The following is a 26,215-nucleotide window of genomic DNA, read 5'->3' on the forward strand; positions in this document are numbered from 1 at the left end:
TGAAGAATCGAGGTTTGTTTACAATATAATGACTAATTAAGCTCTGTGAAGAGAACAACATGCTGCCTCCGGTTCTAGGATGTTTGGGGCCCTGGGCAGAAAGGGAATGTCTCACACCAATTGCAGATACAAGATGCGTTCAGGGCTGTTTGCATCTGAATAGATGCCCCTGCTCCTGAAGCTGCAACCCCCCCCCCCCTCCTCCCTACGTCAACTTCAAACACCTCTTAACAGCTCATCAAGGGCTGGAGGTGTGAGAGTTGCCTTCCAATGCTGCTGTTACACCCGACCTCAACAGCATTAGAGTCAAGAAGGGAGGTGGGGGCCAGCTAAAATTACGGACAAATGGCGTCCGTTAAAGAATCCTTCACGGACAACGGACAGACGGCCGAAATTACGGACTGTCCGTGAAATTTACGGACGGTTGGTCACCCTATTCTGGAAACAAGTGTGTGGATTCAATGATAAGAATTTGGGAGTGTTCAGATAGATTAGATTCCCTGTAGTAACACTAGCAAGTTTAAATTGCCATTTTGCTTTCAGAGGAGGCCACTGTAGTTTCTTTTAACAAGCATGATGATCTGTTCTTCAGCGGTTTCCAGCCACCAAATTGACATAGTGCCAATTTTGATTTGAGGGGACCGCTTAGGAATGTTTGTCTAGGACCCCTAGTTTTTAGTCCTTCCCAGGGGTTAACGGTTTCTTTTTTTTTTTTTTCTGTCAAAGTTGGAATATAGCTCCTTTTTAGTCGAGCCTAAACAGCTGTTTTGACCACTACGGGGCGCCTTGGCTTTCGGGCAGTTGAATAGTACAGCTCCGCTGACCGAATAATAAAAAAATTTCTCAGGTGACCGGCGGAATTGTGCATTGCTTATTGCTAATATCTGTCAGTACGCCGCAGCGAACTTGAGGAATACACGTTCATTGCCTAGCCTAGCCATAGTGGCTGCTGTCCTGGGGTTGCTTTCCGGAAGGGGATTGGACGTATTTTAGGAGTGCATGCTTTTTGCTGTTATGCATCTATGTTGTTAAATGATTGGTTTGAAGGCACCCAGTTGACGATTTGCATAAGTCATCGTTCGAAGATGGCCACCCAGTTATCTTCCTAGGTACGGCAGTGTCACACCTAGTCCTTCTTCTATGTCCCTATTGCCGCTAAACTATCCATACTCACTTACCTCTTATTCTCCCTACAGTAATTGTATTTATATATAGCGCTTACTATCCACAACAACATTGTAACAATATCCACGTTTTATTGACAAGAAGCAAAGGGGTTGGGGCTCTCCCACATACTTGCCGTCCATTAATGGATGAGCTGCCCCACCTATGGGCTTGAGACCCCGCAAAGCATACTTGGACTCTTATTACAGCAGGTTTCTGGGCTGCTAATAAACGGCCTAGAACCCCATTGTCTCTACAGCTATAGGCCCCCAAAATAGCAGTGGACTATGTGTTCATGTGACCTACACATACACTCCTCACGGCAGCAGCTTGTCCTACAGTGATATTAAAGCTGAGAGTCCCACACTGACAGCCTAGTTTCCCCTTCCCCACTGCTTTTTTTTGCGGCTTCTCGCATTTATCCACTACACTGCAATCCAAAAACATAAGTAAAAGACATTGCATCGCCAATGCTTGTTTTCAATATTGATATAATCGTCCTGATAAGCTTATCATTGAGTACGAACCCGACTTATGTAAATTGTTTTTGGCTACATTAAGTGAGAGCCTAGCGGGGTTGAAGGAAATAAGATAGGTTTGTTGCCAGAGTTGACTCCATATGTCAAGAGCGGGAAAACATTCATAGTGTCGTGATGCACAAGAGTACCACCCCAAAGTAACAGGGTCCACATCCTCTTCAGTCCGTCTCTAATGCTATGCAAATCTGTGAGGCACGACTCACTTGGCTGCTCTGCAGATTTTGTTTCCTGAACTCCCTTGCATTTCTGTCCATTTCGGCCCAGAAAGTAGTTGCACCCCTTATTGGTGTATTGTAAAAGCCAGTCAGCTCAGGATTACCCACCAGGCGGTATGCCAGTAAAGCCTATTACTTCCTATGCAGGACAACACTGTTTGTTTCGCATCAAAGAACCAAAATAGGGCGCCTTAGTCTGCATCCAACTCTGACCCCAAGTTTGGGAGCACATTCTTGCCCTTATTTGAGTTGCACAAAGTTAAACCAGTACCTTCTCTAATTGACGTTTGAGATGCTATCAGTGGCTCAGCTTCTGGCAAGGTTCAGGGATCTTCTTATGCATGTGAGTGGTTTCATGTACTCTCTATCAGGATAAAAAAATGCATTTAGTTTACTGTTATGTATTAATCCTACTAATGCATGTTTCTGTATTTTGAACTCAAGACAAATTCGCTGCCCTTTACAAAACTGCTGGTGTTTGTAACCTAATTTCTGTGGCTGCAGAAGATACATTATTATATTTACCTGAAAGACTATTCCACCGGCAGAGAGGTATTGAGTCCAGTTTGTCATTATTCGTTTGGATCTTGTTCGATCTAAGGTCATGCATAATCCCCAGAATTCTTTAACAAGATTCAGTTCATAAGGTCTGAGTCTGTAGTGTGTGTTTTCTCCTCCAGCAAGTGTTTGTTTCATCAGACTACAAGCTTTTAAAAAGAATTCTGCAAGGACATGGCACGCTGTTGATAGCCAAACCAACTTTGCTTCACTTCCAGCTTCCAGTCTATTAGTGATTAGTTTTATTTTGATAGACAAGAGTCACTTGACTCGTGTTTTCCCATATCTATGAAGGATACACAAGTTATTCTGTTCCCTTAAACTGGTAAGGACCACCAGGTTTGTGGTTATTTCTGCTAAATGTAAAACTATGTTCCGAAAAAAAACCTGGCTTGATAGCTCAGCTAGGGTTAGAAGAAAGCTAACCTATACAACTACACCTGGATTCATCAGAAATAGGAGCGTTGCTGAACGTAAAAAAAAAAAAAAATTGACATTGCTGTCCATAACTGTAATAAATTAGGCTTACCCCCCTTTGGCTTATCTAGATGGCAAAAACGCGTTTGGTGATGTACAGTGGAATTATCCGTTTAAAGACTTGTCTTGTGGTGCACGAATTTTGGTTACACTTTCTCCATTGGTAGCTTTGCCTTATGTTCCCTTTCATCAGCATACATTGATATTGGACTGCTATCACATTGCTTCACCTTCAGCAAGGGAACTAAAAAGGGATGTCTGTTTTCCCGTATGTCATTCACCTTGATTTTGGAACATTTCGCTTGTGTGATACGTACAGATGCTATGATTTGTATATTGTCGAAAGTGAATAAAAGTAAAAAAAAATTAATTTGCTGTCAACGCGTTTTTCACTATTTTTGGACCTTGAACGCCTGAAACTAATGTCATCTAGTTACGTCGGTTGGGGCGTTTCTAGCTGAATGGCTAACTGGGCATTAACTCCTTTTAAAACAAACTTAGATGACCATAATACAACAAGGTCTGGACCGATGTTGCCGACATGCTTTTCGGTGGGGTGAACCACCTTCTTCAGGACCTTTCCCAAATAGTATAGGTTTTCACACAGACAACTGAAAGGTGGTACAGGTTTACTTTTTGAATTAATCAAATCCAAACGCAATGAGGACGCACAAAAGTGAATAGACCTTGGGGCGGCGGTACCTATTCTACAGTGGCCATAGCCACTTGAAATGCTTGCAACACTTGTGTATGTGACTATATCGGAGATTTCATGCCTGTATTGGTAGAAAGGATCACAGCAGAGATTTGTGCAGTATTCATCAATCCAAATGTGAGAGGGAATAAAACTGTGTGCTGTATCTCTAGCACAGAGTTAAGAATGTTTCTGTCAGGGATAAGGAAACAAACTCCCGCAACCATGACAAGGGAGAATATCTTGACGTGCCCTCAATCGATGTCCCTATATTTGCGATCGTGTCCTTCCTGAAGCTCCTTATCCATCAAGAGTTTAATCATCCCTTCAGAAGAAAGTTGAAGTCCATTATCTGACAAACCAAATCAAATAATAACAGTTAAAAAGCTGAAGCCATAAACAACCAAACTTAGAGGGCAGGCTGCAAACTGCAGTCCATGCAGGTGTTCTGAGAACAACAATATTCTTTCAACAGGGACCACAGGTTACGTAGCCCAGAGGGAAAAAATATCCAGCTACTAAACACCAGCAATTCATACACTCAAAATCGGGAATCTAGTTTTACCATGTCTATTTATGCTGGTGACTTAGTCATCAGCCAAACGAAGGCGGGTCTGCAGAATCTTCTTAACACTACATTTGATTACTCTGAGGCAAATAATCTGAATATTAACTTGGAGAAAACCAAAACTGTGACAATCAAAAAGAATTCTAAAAAAAACCTGTCTGGTTTTGGGGCAAGACTCGCATAGACTTAGCAAGAGAGTATACATATTTGGGGGTGATCATCGACTAAGGTGGGCATTTTGCTGCACAAAGGGACACAATCAAAAAGAAGGGAACAGCCCTAACAATTTCGTTGAGAAACCTTAACTCTAAACTGAGTGGCTCCTCACTTGCCCCATTGGTTGAAGTAATACGAGCAAAACTCCTGCCAACAATAACCGATGGGAGCAAGGTACAGAGGGGAAGGGACTCCAAGATCTTGGATGGTGTGGTTGCAAAAGTGTACAGAATAATCTTTGGTCTACCAACAAGAGTCTCTCCAGCACAGATTAGGCTCGAGTTTGGTGTTAAAAAACAGACCCTTGCAAGACAAGGTGCAACAGTCCTCTTTTGGGACAAAGTAAGAAAATCAAAACCAGGAACCCTAAACTGGTATCTGTGGTCAGAACTACAACAGAAAAAAATATCACCAATGACAAAATACCTACTAGTAAGTCTAACCAGCTTGGGTCTCATCGAGCTTTGGGAAATACCTATAAGCCACTGCCTTCTCAAAAAAATAACAAAGGAAACAGTAAAGAGTCAATCCTGGATCGAAGACCAGGCAGTCCTATCCAGAAGGTCGCACGGCTGGATGATTCTGAGCTTCTACACCTCTCTCGCTGCTCAAAAATACCTAGCCCTAGGGTTTGCCAAATCCACTAAAATACAGTTCCTAAAGTACCGACTTGGCTTGCTACCCTCCATAAAGCACTACCCACACTGGCTAAAAAAAAATCCGATTCTATCTGCCACCTGTGCGGCGCATGAACATCTGCTGCACCTGCTCTGGACGTGCAAAGAACTAACACCGGAACGGAAACAGCTTTTAAAGCCACTTTTTAACCAGAGAGGTATCCGCACACAGAGGCAGGCTGTGCTGGTGTGCGTTGCACCAGAGGACACACAGCTAAACTGTCACCTGGTAACATATTTGAGACAAGTAGAGAAGAGAGTGCCACAAAATCGAGATGCTGACCTCCTGCCGCCAACTTTGGACAGAATACCATTCTAGCCATAAAGAAGTCATATTCTGCTAAACAAATATTTTGAACTGATTTTACTGATTTTTTTTTTTTTTTTTTTTTTTGTAAATTGTTTTCTACTATTTTAAAAATTTTAACTTATAAATGAAATGCTAAGAGCTACCCTGTAGCAATGGTTTTAAGTAACTGTGCTAAATAAAATACTTACAGAGGGAAAAAAGAGATGGATTCTCAGCTAAATGTAGGCACATTGATGATGACCTCCAGTGACCTAGCTGTACCAGCTTACGATATCTTGTATATCTGTGGGCGGATGGATCCTGCCACTGGACACAGCGGAACAATACAAAATGTGGGGGACACTTGAATGGGTATCCATGACGGTAGTCTATTTGTGATCCAGTGTACTATATGCCGGCCAGATAGTGCTCACCTCCACGGTGCCCAGAAGCTTGACTTGTTAGTGGGATGAGGCTTCATCCCAAATTGTCCCATGGGGTGATTGGGAAACGATCTTGTGTTGATTGTACCATACGAGTGCTTATAGGCTGTTGTCTGCCGTTTAAGGGGTTATTCGTGGTGGGGATTCTTCCTTGACTGGTAATGGAGGTAGTGCCACTGATGTGTCTTCATCCTCTGTTGATTCAGATGAGGAGAAGCTAGATGTTTTGTTTGGGTCCCGAGAGGAAGCCATTGTCACTATTGCTGATTTATGTTCATTTTGGGCTCGTTCCTGGGATGGTGGCTTTAGATGTGTTTGAGTTATTCCTCACACTTTCCTGGAGCAGCAGTGGTTCCTCCTGGATTCTTATTTGGTCCATCGAGGTAGGTTTAATGGCAGAATGTTCAACACCCCGTACTCTGAGGCCTTTCTTAGTGAGCAAGGCAGAGTGATCGAGGGACCATGTGGCTGGGCCTAATCTGAGGTGGCATGATGCGCAAAAGTACCATGGGTTTGAATGCTACACAGAGCAATGGTCAGTGGTTGGACCTATTGCAAGCATTCCTCCTTTTGTGTGTTTGATAGAACGCACTAAGAGGTCGAAGACGTGCCCATACGTGGGTCCCTTGCTCACTGTGCCCCTGGTACCCCTGCTTTGATATAATGAACATTTCATAATTTGTCACCTCACTGCCTTGTATACAGGACAAGTAGATTTCTAAAGCATTCCATACCCTTGCAGTCTTGGGAGGCTGCAGCTCTCGTAGGTGCAGATTGCACAGCGAGAAAGAAGGATTGGTGGGTGGAAAGCTTCAGGTTTCCACTATGTAAAAGAGCCCAACAAATTGTGGACTGAGACACTTCTATCTTCGAATCGTCTAGGAAAGCTGCAGCAAAAGGAAGGATTCAAAGTTACTGCAGCAAATATGTCCGTAGACAAACAGCTGATGAGTGAACTTGTCCAGATACTGATTTGGCCTGGATTGGAGACCTAGGGGTAAGTGAGGCGGCAGAGCAGGCGAGATTGTGCCTATCTGAGGGGTTTTGACAGGAGCACTATTCTAGCCTAGTAAATTGGAGGGTTTGGGGAAACTAAAGTAATCGCTATCCTAACAAATGAAGGGAGAGCATCTTCCAGCAGGCTGACTAGAGTGCACATGCAACTTGTACCATTATGCTTTGAGCAGGCTTGCTGCATTCTCATGTGGAAACCGTGTCAATCTACTCCATTCCTCTGTCTACCCAGCGCCCTTACTTCAGAACTTAAGTCATTGCTGTTACTCTTTATGCACCGGCTCTCCTCTTTTTTAAAGCCCAGTAGATTTAATGTATCTTTTTCGTTCACTGCCGTGTGTTTTTTTACGCAACCTCGGGTTTGTACTTGAGAGAGAGGTGTGTGTGTGTGTGTGTGTGTGTGTGTGTACTGTGTTGCACAATGAAACTGGTTTGGTGTTAGTGTAGTGTTGAAAGATGTATCCTTTGATACCGATCTGTTGTGACCGATTTTCCCACAGTGGTATGGAGCATTGGACTCGTTTATTGCTTAGCACGTGGAGTTGGTGTTATTAGACATGGCAGTGTAGACGCTTGCATGCTTTCCGTTTTTCTGTGACTTGGGCACATCATCATCATCATCTTTTGACGTAACATTCATAGGTATATTGTCGTTTCCAAATATGTATGCTAAGATGTTTTGAGCACCTTTTGAAGACTATGCGAATCCAGCTGGTCAGATGTTCGATTCGCATCAAAAGGCAACCTAGCCTTTTCTCTCACGTGTAACGAGCATGAATGAGAATGGAGGGAATACATCTGGCTCTTTTCGGGGTGTTTGCATGCTTCTTATACAGTCTGTATTACTACACTGCTTGTGTGCCTGTAGTACTCTGCTGCGTTTTGGCTAGTTTAGCGTTATGCAGATAACTTGCATGTTTGCTTTATATATCTGTTGGCTTTGTACCTGCAGTGTACTCTTCCTCTGTATATTTGCATAGACCATAAAACAGCCAGACCTGTTGGCTTTGTCATTGTTTCATTCAGATTAATTTGCCCCGGTTATATTTCCGCATTATCTTTGACATTGTTGACTGTGGTAAACCCATGTCTGAATGTTGGGGCAGGTGACTGTTTATTACACTCAAAATTATTACCAGTAAACAGCTCATTGTTTTCCCATAGTGACTGGATTTAGTCACATGTATCTTTTCATCGCCTATAGCTCACTGGTATATTACCTTTTGTTTTTACAGATTTCTATTAATCATGGAAGGTGAAGAAATGCCAGACTTTAAAAGCCCAAAAGAGGAAATAACTTTTTGGAAAGAACTTGCTAAGAAGTTCAAACAAAGGTATGTTTTAGAATGCTCTTAAACAATGGAAATGATCTTTTTAGCTTGGTTGTGAAACATATCTTACATTTGTGATTTTACTGAGCATAATACATTGTTCCATTTCCTATGATATTTATTAGCGATGTTTAGGCATGTGGACATGCAACATGTCCTCGATGAGCATGTGAAATGTGTGGTAACGTTTCTGAAATGAAATAGGGTACCTTCTGGTAAGATGATCTGCCTGTGGCTCTTCGCCCAAATGCTTGGATATAAGGAGAATCGTTTGTCAAAAGTTGCTATATTTCAACATTTCCCAACTTTAAAGGAACAGCCTCATGTCTTCCCTTACGATTTTGGAGAAGTGCATTGGTTCAGAATCATTCCAGAAACCTGTCAAAATACATATGTACTTTAATTGAAGGAAGAATTTAGGATTATGTTTAAACTTGAGAGTATTCGACACATTGCAGGTTCTTATTGGGTGAGGAATAGGCTGAGACACAAGGTTTTAGTCCGAAACAAATATATTACACTCTTTGTGTAGTAGAAAGGTTTTATGTCTGAAAGCCCAGATTTGACTTTATTCACATTTGCAACCCAACCATTGCTTCGAAATTGTCATAACCAATCATGTTACACAAATTAGCACCTGTCATGTTATGGTCCTTTCTAGAGCTCATTCTCATCAATGCTTGTTAGTGCTGGCCTGCGTTAAACCAGCCTAACACTAGAAGCAATGATGGCAGATTGTAAGCAGCTCTGAGTTATATTTTAAGAACTTTCTTAAAATAAGACAATAGCTGCTGGTGATCTTTGAAATTGGGGGAGTTATCTAACCTCAAGAATATTTTGAAAAAAGTGGGGTCAAATAGAGTTTTTTATTTTTTTATTTATTTGAACAGTTTTCACAAAAACTTTCTTATGAAACATTCCATTACTTTTATGGCTTGCCAGTGAAGCCCTGAAGTAGCTGTCCCAAGTTCCCTTAGGCTGTCTCCCTGGGCACATGTGAAGGGTGCTGTGTATCCAGCCAAGTTCATCCAAAAATGATAATACTCTGTTTGCTCTTTAAGTTTGGTTTTATTCACATCTTTTTTTATCCATATGCCAATTGAAACTTCAATTCCCATAATGCAATATTTTCGCATATACATTCTTGCTTGTATTTCTCCCTCCCAATGCATTTCGGCTCAATAAGCCTTCATCATGGGAATATCTACAAAGTAAAGTGAAATGCAGCATGTTTATTATGGCGTCCAAGAATCACCGATATTGTATCCACCACCATGCGGTTAAAGTGAACGAGCCGGGTGAATATTAGTCAAATGTGTTCCTACCTGTTTTATCATGTGTCATGTGAGGTTGTTTATCCGCGCTCTGTGCTCGCCGGGTGGTAATATGAGTTAAAGTGCGGCCATCTCTATAGTTGGCAGTTACTGATAGTTTCTAACGTGCTTTAAAGTCGGTGTTAAGTAGGCATATAATGCACGTTACCGCTATGTTTTACTACCCAATAAGCTTTCGAGTTAGTAAATTCTTACCGGAATCTGCGACGTGCTAAAGCTCACGCCTGGTTCATCGTATGTAATGGCTATCACAGGATAGTTGTTTAAGGACGTGTTCTTACGTGCTTAAGTTAAACGTGGCTAGTACCCATGTGATTGTTAAAGGGACACCAAGTGTTTTGTCAATAAAGATATCCTATTTGCAATACTATTCGAGCGTCATGGTATGCTCTAAAGATGTTCTAAAGACATAAACGTGTGTGCAAAAATGGATACGTTCAACATTCAAAATCACTCTATGATAATGGCTCGTCCATGTTAATAATATCATTACTAAGGTTATACCTTGATGTAAACAATAATAGCAAGATTATTCATTCTAAATAGAAATCATTGACCCATGCCAGGAGTCCGATGGGAATATGCTAGAAATTAAAAAAAAAAATAAAAAAAAATCAAAATAATTCAGAAAAATTCCTAGACAATGGCATCTCTGTATCTTTAGGTAACATAAAAATTCAACCCGTTTATTCAAGCCATGGGGCTTCAAAGTATTCAAATGGTAGATCCAGTATTTCTCTTTTAAATAGGTTATTTCTAAGTCAATTCCTTCCGCCCTCAACAATTTCCAAAACACAGGCTTTGAGTTGGCTTATTTGCTGTTGTGCCTCCATGAAGTGAGTAGCTACCGTAGACTTGCTCACTTTGGTTCGTATATTGCTTTAGAGCATACCATGACGCTTAAATAGTATTGCAGATACGATATCTTTATTGACAAAACATGTCGGTGTCCCTTTAACAATCACGTGGGTACTAACCGCGTTTAACGTAAGCACGTAAGAACACGGCCTTAAACAACTATCCCTGCGATAGCCAATACATACGATGAACCAGGCGTGAGCTTTACCGCGTTGCACAACATGACTGCCCTCAAGCTCGCCACCCGAAAACACCACCAACTGATCCACGCCACCAAGAAAACTGCATTCAAGGAACGACTGGACAACAACGCACACAACAGCAAGGAACTCTTCAACATCGTTAAAGAGCTCTCCAACCCCAACGCCGGAAACGACATCACCCCTTCACAAGACCTCTGCAACTCCCTGGCCTCCTACTTCTACAACAAGATCGCGGACATACACAACAGCTTCAGCACTCAACCGACGCACGCCACGACCGAACCACCGCCCCCCCCCACCACCCTCCGCGCCTGGACCCCGATCAGCACCGAAGACACCATCCGCACGATGAACTCCATCCACTCCGGATCTCCGACCGACCCCTGCCCTCACCACGTCTTCAACAAGGCCGACGCTGTCATCGCACCCCACCTGCGGGACATCATCAACACCTCCTTCGACACCGCTACCTTCCTGGAGAGCTGGAAGCACGCCGAACTCAGCGCTCTACTGAAGAAACCATCAGCCGACCCCACCGACCTCAAGAACTACCGCCCCATCTCGCTGCCCCCATTTCCTGCAAAAGTCATCGAGAAGACCGTCAACAAGCAGCTGGCCGCCTTCCTCGAGACAAACGGATCCCTCGACCTCTCGCAGTCTGGATTCCGGGCCAACCACAGCACCGAGACTGCCCTGATCGCAGCCACCGATGACATCCGAGCCCTGCTCGACAACGGAGAAACAGCGGCCCTCATCCTCCTAGACCTCTCCGCGGCTTTCGACACTGTCTGCCACCGCACCCTAGTGCACAGAGAGTCCGCCTCCCCCCGTTCAGGTCAGAAGCCACCGAAGTCATCTGCGGCAGTCCTCAAGGCTCCTCGCTCAGCCCAACCCTCTTCAACGTCTACATGAGCCCCCTCGCAGCCATCGCACGCCAACACAACCTCAACATCATCTCCTACGCCGACGACACCCAGCTGATCCTCTCCCTCACCAACGACCCCACCGCCGCCAGAGCCAACCTTCACGAAGGGATGACAGACGTAGCCAAGTGGATGATGAACAGTCGCCTGAAACTGAACTCGTACAAGACGGAAGTCCTCATCCTGGGATCTTCACCCTCCGCCTGGGACGACTCCTGGTGGCCCCCCGCCCTGGGCAGCGCACCCAAACCAACAGACCACGCACGCAACCTGGGCTTCATCCTGGACTCCTCCCTCTCCATGACCAGACAAATCAACGCCGTCTCCTCGTCATGCTTCAACATCCTGCGCATGCTACGTAAGATCTTCCGGTGGATCCCCACCGAGACCAGGAAGACGGTCACCCAGGCCCTCGTCACCAGCCGTCTGGACTACGGCAACTCCCTCTACGCCGGTACCACCGCCAAACTCCAGAAGAGACTCCAGCGGATCCAGAACGCCTCAGCACGACTCATCCTGGACATCCCCCGTCGCAGCCACATCTCCGGACACCTGAGAGACCTGCACTGGCTCCCGGTCAACAAGAGAATCACCTTCCGTCTCCTCACCCACGCACACAAAGCCCTACACAACCAAGGCCCCGGATACCTCAACAGCCGCCTCAACTTCTACGCTCCCACACGCCAGCTTCGATCGACCGGCCACACCCTCGCCGCCGTCCCCCGCGTCCGAAGAGCCACCAGAGGGGGAAGGTCCTTCTCCTACCTGGCCGCCAAGACTTGGAACTCCCTCCCGACCCACCTCCGCCTGACCCAGGACCACCTCGCCTTCAGGAAGCAGCTCAAGACCTGGCTGTTCGAGCAGTAGCCGACCCCCCCTCCCCTAGCGCCTTGAGACCCTCCGGGTGAGTAGTGCGCTATATAAATGCTGTGATTGATTGATTGATTGATTGATTGATTCCGGTAAGAATTTACTAACTCTAAAGCTTATTGCGTAGTAAAACATAGCAGTAATGCGCATTATGTGCCTACTTAACACCGACTTTAAAGCACATTATAAACAATCAGTAACTGCCAACTATAGAGACGGCCGCACTTTAACTCATATTACCACACGGCGGGCACAGAGCGCGTATAAACAAACTCGCATGACCCTTGATAAAACAGGTAGGAACACATTTGACTAATATTCACCCGGCTCGTTCACTTTAACCGCATGCAATATCGGGGATTCTTGGACGCCATAATAAACATGCTGCATTTGACTTTACTTTGTAGATATTCCCCTGATGAAGGCTTATTAAGCCGAAATGCATTGGGCGGGAGAAATACAAGCAAGAATGTATATGCAAATTCACTTTCAAAGCTGCCCATGATTAAGAGGCTGGAGCCTCGAAACGCGTTGGGCGAAGGGTGAAAAATGACTTGATTACGGCACTGTTTTCTTCTTGCAAATAAACCGGCTGGTTAATCATTTGGTGTGTGTGCGTCCTTGAAGCTTTGGGCGTTTTTGTGTATATAGATAGATAGATAGATAGATAGATAGATAGATAGATAGATAGAGATATATATATAGATAGATAGAGATATATATATATATATATATTTTAAAGGAAGGTTTAGGCCTGTCAAAAGGGTTTCTTTTGATGGGTAGAATTTGAAGTCCTGCACAATCAGACCAATGGTGGCTGGCCTACAGTCATGTTTACATTGTCACTGTAGTGGGTGGCACAGTGAATAGGTGCTGCAGTCCACTTGTGGAATTTTACTTGCAGGCCCTGGGCACAGTTTGGTACCATATACGAGAGACTTATGTAAGTTAAATATGCCAATCAGGAGTGTACCATTTTCCCATGTTGAAAGGAGAGGAGCACAACCACTTTACCTCTGGTTGGCAGAGGTAAAGTGCGCAGAGTTTTATAGCCAGCAAAAATAAGGTTCAGATAAAAGGCAAACACTTGGGGTGACCCTGCAGAACGGGCAAATTTCCAACCCAACAGTCCATAATGCTAACAGTCCCACATCTAACAGAAGTTCATTATAAGTTAGAGGCTCACTGATCCTGACAGATGAGACTGGGTGCTGTCACAAGCATGTGACTCACTAGATACATGCCTTCCATTACAGCCAAGATCCATTTTGTCATAATTGTGCTGGAGTCATTAATGATTGCGCTCGTCCCTGACTGCCAGTATATGAGTTTGAAAATTGCTTCTTACCTGATATCTATCCAAATGTAGCAGGATCTGGATGTAAATGAGCAAAAAAAGAATAAGTGCCAGCCTGTGGACTAGATGGATAATTAAAGCTCATATTAAATAGGAAATATATTGGGGAAAGGTGATGAATCCTGCTGAAAACTGTATGTAAAGGACTCTGGCTTGGAGTAGGATAGGGCACAAATTCAGTGTGAACAATGTATGAACATTGTCTTCTCAAGACTGGAGCCAGTTCATGACATTTCCTTTCCCTCCACTATCAAACCTCAAAGAGCCTGAGTTGTTTATGGAGAATGCCCTGGGTTTAAATTCTTCAGAGATACCAAAGAAGCTGGGCCCTGACACGTACATTCAAGGCTGAAAAAGGATCTCCCAAAAACCGCTTACCTACTGGAGTCGATGGTTAGGGCAAAATCTCTATCGTGGAATTATCTGACATCCATAAACAGTACAATATCTCAGTTTATACGGATCTAGATCTAAAGCCCTCTGAGAAAGATCTCCTCTTAAGTATCGGCTATGAGTGAGCTTTCTACATATCTCCAGATTTACAACCTCTGAGTTTCCCTGGTGGATAGTGAGGCTTCTTTTCATGAGATGGCAAACAGACCTACTTGAAACTTAATATTGCAGTATGTTCTCCTCTTAATGAGAAGTGGTCGTTTTCTGATGGATACTTCTAACTGCGCATTCCTTACCTTTTGAATATTCCATAGTGCTGGAAGAGGTAGTACACATGCTTCACAAACCAGTGCCCTTTTTATACAGGTTTTGTGCATTGTTGGCACATGAACAGTAATAGGAAGAACGCTTTTTTAGAAATAGTTATCAGCAAACAAGGTCTACTACATGGTCAGCAAAGTGGGAGGGGGAGCATGAGTGCTTATGGCAGCAGTAAATGATTGACAGTTAACAGATGTACTGGCAGCTACAAACTCTCAGCCTGTACATTGCTTTTAGCTGAGTCAGGAAATGAACTAAAATATAGCACAAGCAGAGTGAAAAAAGACGAAAGAATTACAAAGTAAAATTAAATGGACACCACAGCCAAAATGGCTGTCGCTTATGCCAAGTAAAATATTACACATTTTCCACAGGCAGCCCTTTTGGCAAAAGCTAATACATTTTTTTATGCTTTAAAAGTGGTACGATAAATATCATTATATCGCTGACTTCTCGGGCTATTGCTAAACAGGCATTTACATTTTGGACATTTGTTTTAGATGGTAGACAAGTAGTACAAGTGGAAATACAGAGGAAAGAAAGCATTGGCCTGCATTGGATACATAAGCGCCTGATTTTCTAGCTATTCAAAGCCGCACCAACAAAGAAAAAGAGTCCCAAATTAAAGTCATCATAATGCTGTAATGGAGTGTCAGTTTGATCCACTTCGTTGTTATTTATAGTTCTTTTGAATCGGTTCAAGGAAATGTCATTAAGCAGTTTTTGATCTTTATGCTAAGATGCAGGTGCTAGGAACACAGGAGGAAGCAAGAAGGACACGTAGCAGGGTCTGGACCATCCGATTGGTAGATGATAGTAGCCTTTACTTCCACAAATCAAATAAGTGTTGTGGGAGGATTAAAAACTGCTATTGCTCATTCCAATCACTTTTTCCCCACTGGGATACTAACAAAACTGCTCACACAAAGATTTGCTCTGGCTCTAGTAACCGCGATGAAAAAAGGCCCGTTACCCTTGGCCGTACGAGTGTTGGGGAAAACATAACGTGTGGAGGAATTTCCTCTGTGTTACTCCTCCATTTCCCATACAGTTCCTTTGGCTTGTGGGTCCCCTTCCTCATTGGGGTACACTTTTGTAAGCTTTGTATTAAGTCCTTCTACATCAGCTAGAATGATATTAGCAATTTCAGAGGCCCACAACAGTGCGAACCAGGCTCTACTGGAGCCATTATGCGAGAATGGCAGCAGTGACAACCGGATTCCTTTTATGTTCTGATAAGGAGGAATCTTGCCACAAACCCAACAGTTAGTATCATTGCTTAGCTGGTGTGTCTAATGCAACATTTGAAGAAATTAATTGATTCTCAGATTTTGCCGGTATCCCTGTTCATGTTGCGGCAAATAAAAATGATGGTGCTCTTTTGCAGCAAGGGATGTAACAGTAATGTTAGGTAAGGAGGGTCCAGGCATTACTTCCTCCACTACCCACATTACAGTAGCGATGATGGCAACAGTCAAAGTCAGACCAAGGATTCAGATTGTACAGCTGTCTTAGGCGAGCTCCATTTCATCGACAAACAAAATAGATGATTCCCTTAGGTCCTGGGCAGGTGTTGGCTTCTTCACTAACATTGAGATGAGTAGTCACTAATAGGCTACCCCTCTTTGTAGTTCGTCTTTAACCACCCAGGACAGTGGCTCAAACAATCTTTCTGCGATGAAATGTCTTTCTTCCTTTATCAAAGCAGATATCTAGATGTACCAGGAATCGTGTGGTCCGGGAAGACTTCCTCATGCCCGTCAGGTGACACAGCTCTTCCTTTCTCGATAATCAGAATGTTGTGGTGATCTGTCAACGCAGGACATGAGGCATGGAATCGACAGGCCGCCGATGGTGGCCTTCACCCTGCGACCTGTCTAGAATAACTTCCCGTACCTGCTGATAAATAGAAGACAAGCTGTCAGTTAACTGGACAAATAGTCACTCGTCAACACATGGGGTACATCCTGTATAGGGCGAGGCTTAGGGACCCCCCCCAAATATTCATGGGCCTCCCAAAGACTATTTCATGCGGTGTAAGGCCAGACTGTGTATGTAATAGACGTGGAAGCCTGTATTTTGGCCAATTAAAATTTCATGGTGGAGATGTAACGCTCCACCAGGCCTGGTGAAAAGCGGCATGACATTTCTGCTTAATCCCCAACTCTTTCATGACATTCTACAACTTGTCCAATGAAATGAGGTCCGTTGTTACAACCGTCCTGCTTACAACAGACACGGCCGCTCCTCCACGCTGCTCCCCGACCTGCCTCCTCTAACAGACTGGTATCGTTGCTCTCCCCAGCTGTCTGCACTCACCGCCATTATTTACTCTTCTCGCTCTGCAGGATCGCTTAATTGCGCACAGCGCTGCAATTTATGTAACAATCTCGCACTGTAGAAGCGCTTTATTTTGGTAAAACCGCCGCGAGTAATTTTAAATATTCCGCTCTGAAGGACCACTTTACTGCATACATCGCCGCATTTTATGTAAATCACCTCGCACTGCACGACCAATTTTATTGCCAAGATCGCTGTTATTCATTTGGTCTACTCACATTGCAGGATCGTTTTCTTTGTACTTGTTTATTCAGTGTGCCTCACAGCGCTGAACCACCTCTCCTGCTAAGTGGCTGCTGATATTATTGTGCCATCGCTTTGTGTTGCCTTGACTGACATTTATTTGAGTGCTTTCTACACACTTTGCTTTACTTTGGTTGCTTGCTCCGTCCGTCCCACGCTGCCTGCCATTTTGCTGTTGATGTTGTTGTTGTCTCGCCCTGCCCGAGTCTCCGCCCCGCTCCCGCCTTCCCAGCTGACCCTCCCTCGCCCCTCCCCTTCCACTATCCACATATGACAGATGCATTTACGCGCGGCGTCCACGCGCTACGGCCGCGCCGAAGGTGCGCCAAAGGTAAGCCCGTCTACGCCCGTCCGCGCCAAGCCCGCGCCCAGCGCCAGACCCCCTGGCCCCCGTACCACCCACCCCACCCGCATTACATACGACGCCTCCACCCTTTTAGCCCTAAACCCCGGCCGACTCCCCAACTGCGCCCAAGCCGCTCCTGGACACACCCATGGACCCTTCACATGCATCTCCTGCAAGTATGACGGCACCAAGACCAACTCCTCATCCACGAACACCAAACAAAGATCTAACCCCAACCACCTAAAATGCATCCTGCTCAACACCCGATCGGTCCACAGACACGCCATCGACCTTTGGAATCTGCTAGACACCTTCTCTCCGGACGTCGCCTTCCTAACAGAAACATGGATGAACGCATCCTCAGCCCCAGACATCACCATTGCCATCCCAGAAGGCTACAAGATCATCCGTAAGGACCGCATCAAACAAACAGGAGGAGGCATCGCAATCGTCCATAAGAATTCCATCCGCATCTCAACCAACTCAGACGCCAACCTCTCTATCGCCGAACACCTTCACTTCCAGATCCACACCGACCCCAAGACCACACTCCGAGGAACCCTCCTCTACAGGCCACCAGGACCCCGTGCACAATTCAGTGAAGACATCACTGACTTTATCACCCCACACGCCCTCCCCTCCGAGGACTACATACTACTGGGAGACCTCAATTTTCACCTGGAAAAGAACAACGACACCACCGCCACCACCCTTCTGGACAATCTGGCCAACCTCGGACTCAAACAACTTGTTAACACCCCCACTCACTACGCAGGCCACACACTCGACCCCATCTTCACCTCCAGCAAACATATCTCCTTCAGTCACACCACAGTTCTCCATTGGACGGACCACAGCTGTGTTCACTTTGTCTACAAAAAGACTACAACCCACAACCTTCCTCAACCCACTTTGCGAAGAAACTGGAACAAAATCACCATCGACCAGATCTCCTCATCGCTTCTTCAAAACCCCCCGGCCCACCCTTCGAACGCCAACCAAGCAGCCACTAACCTCACTCAATGGCTAACCAATAGCGCCGACAACCTAGCACCTTTGAAAAAACGTCAAATCAAACTAGGCAGCAAAAACGCTCCCTGGTTCAACGATGATCTTAAGACATCCAAGAAACTCTGTCGCTCCCTTGTGAAGGCCTGGAAAAAAGACCCAAACACCAACACCAAGGACGCCCTCAAAAACGCCACCCGCACACACCACCAACTGATCCAGACTACCAAGAAAGCTGCACTTAAAGACCGTCTAGACAACAACGCCCACAACAGCAAGGAATTATTCAACATCGTCAAAGAATTTACCAACCCCTCAGCCAACTCCAACGACATCACTCCCTCTCAAACCCTCTGCGACTCCCTTGCCTCGTTCTTCCACAACAAAATCGCAGACATCCACAACAGCTTCGACAACCAACACGGAGACCAACCCACCCAACCTTCTGCCGTACCCTCCCCCCCCCCTTGAACATCCTTACTGATTAGAACCCAATCTCCACTGAGGACACCATCCGCCTGATGAACTCCATCCACTCAGGATCCCCCACAGACCCATGCCCTCACCATATCTTCAACAAAGCTGACTCCTTCATAGCACCACACCTCCGAGACGTCATCAACTGCTCCCTCAACTCTGCCACCTTCCCGGAAAGCTGGAAACACGCCGAACTCAGCGCCCTTCTGAAAAAACCCACAGCGGACCCCACCGAACTCAAAAACTACCGCCCCATCTCGCTCCTACCATTCCCGGCCAAAGTCATTGAGAAAGCCGTCAACAGCCAGCTCGCCGCCTTCCTCGAAACCAACAAATCCCTCGACTCCTCACAGTCCGGCTTCCGAGCAAAACACAGCACTGAGACCGCACTCATCGCAGCAACAGACGACATTCGAACCCTACTGGACAATGGAGACACAGTCGCCCTCATCCTCCTTGACCTCTCCGCAGCCTTCGACACAGTCTGTCACAACACCCTCCTACAACGCCTCAGAAACATCGGAATCCAAGGAAAAGCACTGGATTGGATCACCTCGTTCCTTACCGGAAGAACTCAGAGAGTCCGACTTCCACCATTCAAGTCAGAAGCCACTGAAGTCATTTGCGGCGTGCCACAAGGATCTTCACTCAGCCCCACTCTCTTCAACGTATACATGAGCCCCCTCGCGACCATCGCACGCCAACACAACCTCAACATCATCTCCTACGTTGATGACACTCAACTGATCCTCTCACTCACCAAAGACCCGAACACCGCCAAAACCAACCTACATGAAGGAATGAAAGAAGTAGCCGAGTGGATGAAACTCAGCCGTCTGAAACTGAACTCAGACAAAACAGAAGTCCTTATCTTAGGCACCTCCCCTTCCGCCTGGGATGACTCTTGGTGGCCAGAGGCCCTTGGAAAAGCACCCATCCCGACGGACCACGCACGGAACCTGGGCATCATCCTGGACTCCACACTCTCGATGAACAGACAAGTCAACGCCGTTTCATCATCGTGCTTCAACATTCTTCGCATGCTCCAAAAAACATTTCGCTGGATCCCCACCGAAACTAGAAAAACGGTCACCCACGCACTGGTCACGAGCCGCCTGGACTACGGTAACACCCTATACGCCGGTACCACCGCAAAACTTCAGAAAAAACTCCAACGCATCCAGAACGCTTCAGCCAGACTCATACTAGACATTCCGCGTAAAGACCACATTTCTAATCACCTGAAGAACCTCCACTGGCTCCCCGTCAATAAGAGAATAACATTCCGCCTTTTAACCCACGCACACAAAGCACTTTACGAACTCGGACCCGAATGCCTCAACACACGACTTTCCTTCTACACCCCCTCCCGCCAGCTACGCTCCTCCAACCAAGCCCTTGCTACCGTACCCCGCATCAACAAAACCACCATGGGAGGAAGATCCTTCTCCTACCTGGCAGCCAAAACCTGGAACTCGCTCCCCATTCACCTTCGCCTCACTCAGAACCACCTAGCATTCAGAAAGCAACTTAAAACTTGGATATTCGACAAGTAATTCCCCACCCTTCCTCAAGCGCCTTGAGACCCTCTGGGTATGTAGCGCGCTATATAAATTATTTGACTTGACTTGACTTGACTGTTCATTTGCAGGACCTCAAAAGGTGCAGTTGGTGTCGCAAACCCCCCTTTTGGAATTTGCGTTCACTTTCCAGGTTTCGATGATTATACTGGAGACACACCAGACAAGACTGGACTATCTTTTTAGCAGTGCCAGCAATATCAGGATGATTCCAAACTTGCATACGTTGTTTTGCTATTGAGGATGCACCAACATGTGCCGGCCAATGTGCCATGTGAATCAAGGTATATAAGTAGGCTGTGGGTAACTTCCATTTGGTCATATCTTTATTCCTCCAGCAGCCCTCATTATCGAGTTCTCCCTCTTTAGACCATTGGTCTAGTTCATCAGTGGAGGCAGACTGTTGCATGTCCAGCACCTCTTACCTGGCATCATGCCAACGTTCAGCTTGTGACTTCACTACATACATGAATGTGGTACTTCGCTGCATTGCGGTTTCACGTGCTGTATGATCTGCAAAGGCATCGCCGCCCCCTATTTTATCAGTCACTTTCTTGGGTGCACTACACTTAACAATTGCCACTTTCTTAGGATAGGTTAGGGCAGTAAGGAGATTATGCACTAATTCTCCATGCACTATCTGTGTCCCATGTGAGGTGAGGAAACCCCTTTCTTTCTATAAGCAACCAAATTTATATGCCACCCCGAACGGGTACTGGCTGTCGGTAAAAATATTGACAAGTAAGTCTGTACTAAGCTCACATGCTATTGTTAGTGAGTGTAGTCTGGAGTTCCTATTACTGGTGCAGAACAAAGAGCTTGCCCTGAGTGTTGGAAGGCATTCTGACATTCAGTAGTCCATGCGAAAGGCATCGGAGTGTCCCTAGTCAAAAAGGGCCAACAAAGGTTTAATAATGTGCGAAAAACTGCCTAAAAAGAAGGTCAATCCGTGCACGAACATCCTTCTGAGTGCGGGGTACAGGAGTATCTAAAATTGTCTGAATGCGATCTGATGTGGGTGCACATCCCTCCTTAGACAGGTGACCTAAATGGGTAACCTGCTGTCTACAAAATTGTAATTTCTTTCTAGAGACTTTGTGATGATGGGAGGCAAGAAATGGTAACAATAAAAGTGTTCCTTCAGGTAAGGAAGCCAGAGCGGCATCCTCATTGATAAGACCATATCTCTCAACCATTGGATAATTATTTAAAATAACATGCACACCTTCCGTAGAACAACGTTTTGTAGCACGAAAATATTTAAGCATATCGATACCCACAATTTTGTCCGGCGTGTTAGGGGAAAGCAAAAATGTACATGCTGCAGTAAATTTATCAAATTTGAATTCAAGTGGCTGTGAAAATGGGCTAGGTGTAGGTGTCCCATCAAATCCTATCTATGTTATCATTGTGCCACACAGGGGAGCCCCAGGAACCAGTTTTTTAGACAGAGCACTATGAGGAGCCTGTGTATCAACCAGAAACCGATCAGTAGATCCCAAGACGTTTTGCCTCAATATAAGGACCCATTTGATCTACTAGCACCTCAACCTGTTCCTTACCCCATCCTAGGCATCCCTATGAATAATCGGAATCTGCAAGGACCTCATCAGAATACTCAGACATTTGATATTGATTTCGTCTATCAAAAGTATTAGAGTAATTTGGTCCTTGTTCCACTGCTTCAAATCTGGGGCGAGCTCCTGTACCTCTCCTGTTTCCTGAAATCCCTGGGCGTCTTCTCACACTACCCCTTCCCCGTTGGTACTGCTGACCTCTCAAAAGAGGGCACTCGGAACGCCAATGCCCAGTCTCTTTACAATAAGCACACTGATCAGGGGACAAATTTGCTCGACGGAGAGGGGGTGCTCCCCGTGTTTACACCGCACGTCCGCTTCTTCCACCTCCCCTAAACGGTGGACCATATACTTGAGCCAACATAACTTTTGTCTTTAACTCCTTAACCTTCTTATCCTCCCTGCCTTTTGCTTCCTGTTCCTGTCGCTCGTAATATAGGGCCATAGTCAAAAGGGAAACAGGGGGGTGGGCACGTGATCCAAGAACTCTCGCTGGCCTTCAAACAACTAGGTATTTCTCGCAACATATTAGCAACAAATTTATCAACAAACAAATGCCTACCCGTATCCTCGGCCAATGACTGAGCACTAAAATCATGGAATGTTTCCTCAAACTTTGAAAAGAAGTCAGAAACGGATTCATCCGTTTTCTGTTTACAGGACGCTAACATAGTCCAATCTATTTTCTTAGGGGTATGAGAGTCTTTAGCTTAGTCACAATAGCTTTAGGAAGATCTAATATCTCCTTCTGAGGTTTCTGTGCAGGCTGCCTTTCCGCATGTATTTGTTCTAAATGTTCCCAAGTATCAATATATGCTACATCTATTTTATTGTTCTCCACATATCCGGAGGCAAAATAAGCCCAAAAATCATATCAATATCTGGCATGGTCCTAGTGCGGGAGCTAATGGTGCCTTCCACCTCCTCATAGTAGGTGGCAGGATTTTTCCGGGGGTCGGGCAAAGCAGCTGTAAGAGCCATCACATCAGCTCTAATCCAAGGAGTGTAAACACAATTATATATAAAAAAATTCCCTTGCATCATCCTAAGTTTTATAATTTGTTCCTGGACCCTTAGGAGGAACATAGAGGGGTGCAGCTTCACGCATAGGTTTTATATCAACTGTACTACTAACAGGTGCAACCTTATCCATCAGGGCATCTACTTTCTGCGCTGGGAATTGAACTGTTTCTACATCTTTCTGTTTTCTAGCTAATTCTTGCTCTTTTCTTAAATGTAATGTTGCATCTCGTATTTTAACCACTCGTTTAATCATGTCAGATAAGGCTGAAAGAGGGAAAGTCCCTTCTGTTAATCGTTTATAATCAGCATTTATATCCTAATTCTTGAGAAATTTGTCTATAATCAAATGTTACCTCCTAAACAAATTTTTCTACAAAATAAAATTGCTCTGTATTTTTCCACCATATGAGCGATGCAGCGCGAGGCCGGCGAGCCTCCTCCCTAGCAGCGGTTTTTAATGTATCTTTTTCTGCTCTAGTCAAAGTAGGGCGAGTCTGTCTCCCATCTTGTTTATCTTTATCTTTTTCTTCTGAAGACAAATGCTCATCAGAAACCTCATCGGGGGCACTTGGAGTGGTAAATTTATACAGAGGTGGGGGGGCATTTAATAGGATGTAGTCATCCTGAGGTTTATTAAGTATGGGATAAATAGGGCGCCTAATAGGATACTGGCCATTGACCTCTAATCGACGTTCCCGATCTTTTTTTTTCAATTTATTTCCTGCTTTTCTTTATTTTTTAAAATTCTAGCGCTTTTTTATATATCGTTTTACGTTGTACTTTTTCTGCTATAGCTTCTGCTCTCGTACTTGTTTCTCCCACATACACACACAATCAAGCATATCCAGTCTACTTTTTCTTTTAAATAAACCCTGCTCTACATATTGAACCGTAAAATCAAATGACCCATTTGACCCATTTACTTATGCCAAGTAAAATATGACACGTTTTCCACAAGACGCAACATCGGAGCTACCCCTTGCCTCGTCATGAGACTGTTTCCTCAAAAGTTAATTCAAATAACCTGTGTGCAAGGGAAATGTCACTGTATAAAAACAAAAGTTTCAAAACTTGTAAGGACTGTCTAAAGCAAATGCCTGGGATCGATCCCCACAAGATTTACTTTGGTGACTGCGCCTTGATGAATTCGGAGGCCATTCAGGACCTTGATGCAAAGCTGTATGTTGCCAAATACTAGGAGACTCCACAACAGGACAGGTTGAGCTCTGAATCCCACTCCCAAAGTAGTTTCCTTGACCGTAATCTTCATGTCAGTCAAAGTCTTCAGGTAAGTCAAAAAAGAAGCACAAGAAGTCAAAGTGGAACACTGCACCTTCGCGCCACTCTCGAACTCCTGAGATGATGTAAGGGCTTTAATGTGCCTCTCAATTTGGCTCCCAAACTTTATCTCGTTTGCAGCAGATTTACATTCTCATCCTGGGACAACCTGAATTTCCGGATCTCTTTGTGACGCTGCACCAGATCCATTATTTCCGCAAAGCTACACTGTCTCTCCGTGGCACACGGCCAGCTCCCGCTAGGACGCATCCTCGGCCCAAAAAACCACGAGGACCTCCACCTAAAACTTCGCCGGTTGGTCTGCCTCTGTGCCAACTGGAACATGTGGACTTGTTACAGGACCTGCCCCGGCTGCGATGGTGCTGTCAGTCTTGAGGTCACAGCACATGGTAGACCCTGGCACATTGATACCGATGCAGATGCTGGATGACTAAGCGCAGCCAATAGTGCTCTGCTATCCAACTCAGAGGTTACTTTGCTTCATCCTAGGCTGTACCCTGATCCCATTTCAGGCTTGCCTCAAGGAAGAGCCCTGATGATCCACAAACCTTTTGGCGCAGGTTCTGATGAGGACCGTTATGATGAAGGGGACCAATTTGTTCAACCCTATACTGAGGCCAACTGATATAATGGTCTGTAAGATGCCATTGAACTGGATACCTTTCAATACACTTGACTGGGCTACTACTGAAGAGAGTGCCTACTTCACAGTTGTAATGTGGAGGGTGGCTGAGGTTCTTCACCTGAAATTGGCCGCTATGAAGATGTAAACCAATGTCCTAGCCGAAGTTCTCCAACCCATGCAAATTAATACAGAGCCCCTACTACCATTCAATGAGGCCCTCTCAAACGCCCCCCCCCCTGATAACTGGGCAAAGCCATGTACTTAACCACCAGTAAATGAATAGCTAGCAAGGTGAGGCCACCCTTCCTCTGTTGATCTGGCCTTCTTAATGTAACAGCCATCTCAAGAGCCACAAGTGGGAGCTCAACCAGGACATATTACTAAGAGTCTTTGGCGAATGGGGAGTTCCGACAGTGGATCTGTTTGCAACAGCCCTGAACAAAAAATGCTGGTTCTTCGCAAGCTGGCATCACCAACGGGGGTTGTGGGGGAATGCATTTTCGATGGCATGGTCAGGCGTCTTTGCCTACGCCTTTCCACCAATTTCCCTCCTACCACGGGTGCTCACGAAGATAAAGAAGGAACCGTGCAAGATCATACTGATAGCCCTTTGGTGGCCCGGCAACACTAGTTCACAGAGTTTCTCCTACTGTCGGAGAATCGTCCAATTCGTCTACAGCCGATATCAGCACTCTTGACTATGTACCGAGGACAGGTGCTTCATCCAGACCTAAAATCACTGCGATTAGCGGCCTGGCTCGTGAATACCGAGAATTTCCCCAATTAGAGATTTCTGCAGAATGCATGGATATACTATCAAAGGCCAGGGCTGGGAGCACAAATAGTACGTATAGGATGAAGTGGAAGAGATTCTGTTTATAGTGCCAGGAAAACAATCTCCATCCTCTGAATTCAGTGGCACATCAAATCATCCAATGCATTCTGATGCTAGCGAAATCAGGTTTGGCCCATGCTTCTATTAAGGTACATCTGGCGGCGATTTCTCGATATAGGAGATTTTCTTTAGGTCGATCTCTATGGTCTTAGAGAGTTATAAAACAATTCATGAAGGTATTGTTTAGGGCCTTCCCCCTCTAAAGAGGCCTCCACCACCGCTCTGGCAGTTGAACATTGTTCTATCCCAGTTGATGAAACAGCCCTTTGAACCAATTCACAGGGCGGATCTTAAATTCGTATCCTGAAAAGTGGCGCTTCTAATAGCTCTCACTTCTGCCAGGAGAGTGGGGGAAATA

The 26,215-nt window shown here is 45.2% G+C and overlaps 1 protein-coding gene across 2 annotated transcripts in view; it reads left to right on the forward strand.

Moving 5' to 3' along the window:
• Nucleotides 1-26,215, forward strand: part of NDEL1 (nudE neurodevelopment protein 1 like 1) — a 337,126-nt gene that overhangs the window by 19,300 nt on the left and 291,611 nt on the right. For both annotated transcript variants that reach the window (XM_078654658.1, XM_078654659.1), the window contains exon 2: nucleotides 8,090-8,188. In XM_078654658.1, the coding sequence (XP_078510784.1) occupies nucleotides 8,103-8,188 (86 nt within the window). In that variant the 5' untranslated portion in view covers nucleotides 8,090-8,102. The remainder of the gene's footprint in view (nucleotides 1-8,089; nucleotides 8,189-26,215) is intronic.

Source organism: Lissotriton helveticus, chromosome 7, assembly GCF_964261635.1.
Source record: "Lissotriton helveticus chromosome 7, aLisHel1.1, whole genome shotgun sequence".
Classification (NCBI taxonomy): Eukaryota; Metazoa; Chordata; class Amphibia; order Caudata; family Salamandridae; genus Lissotriton; species Lissotriton helveticus.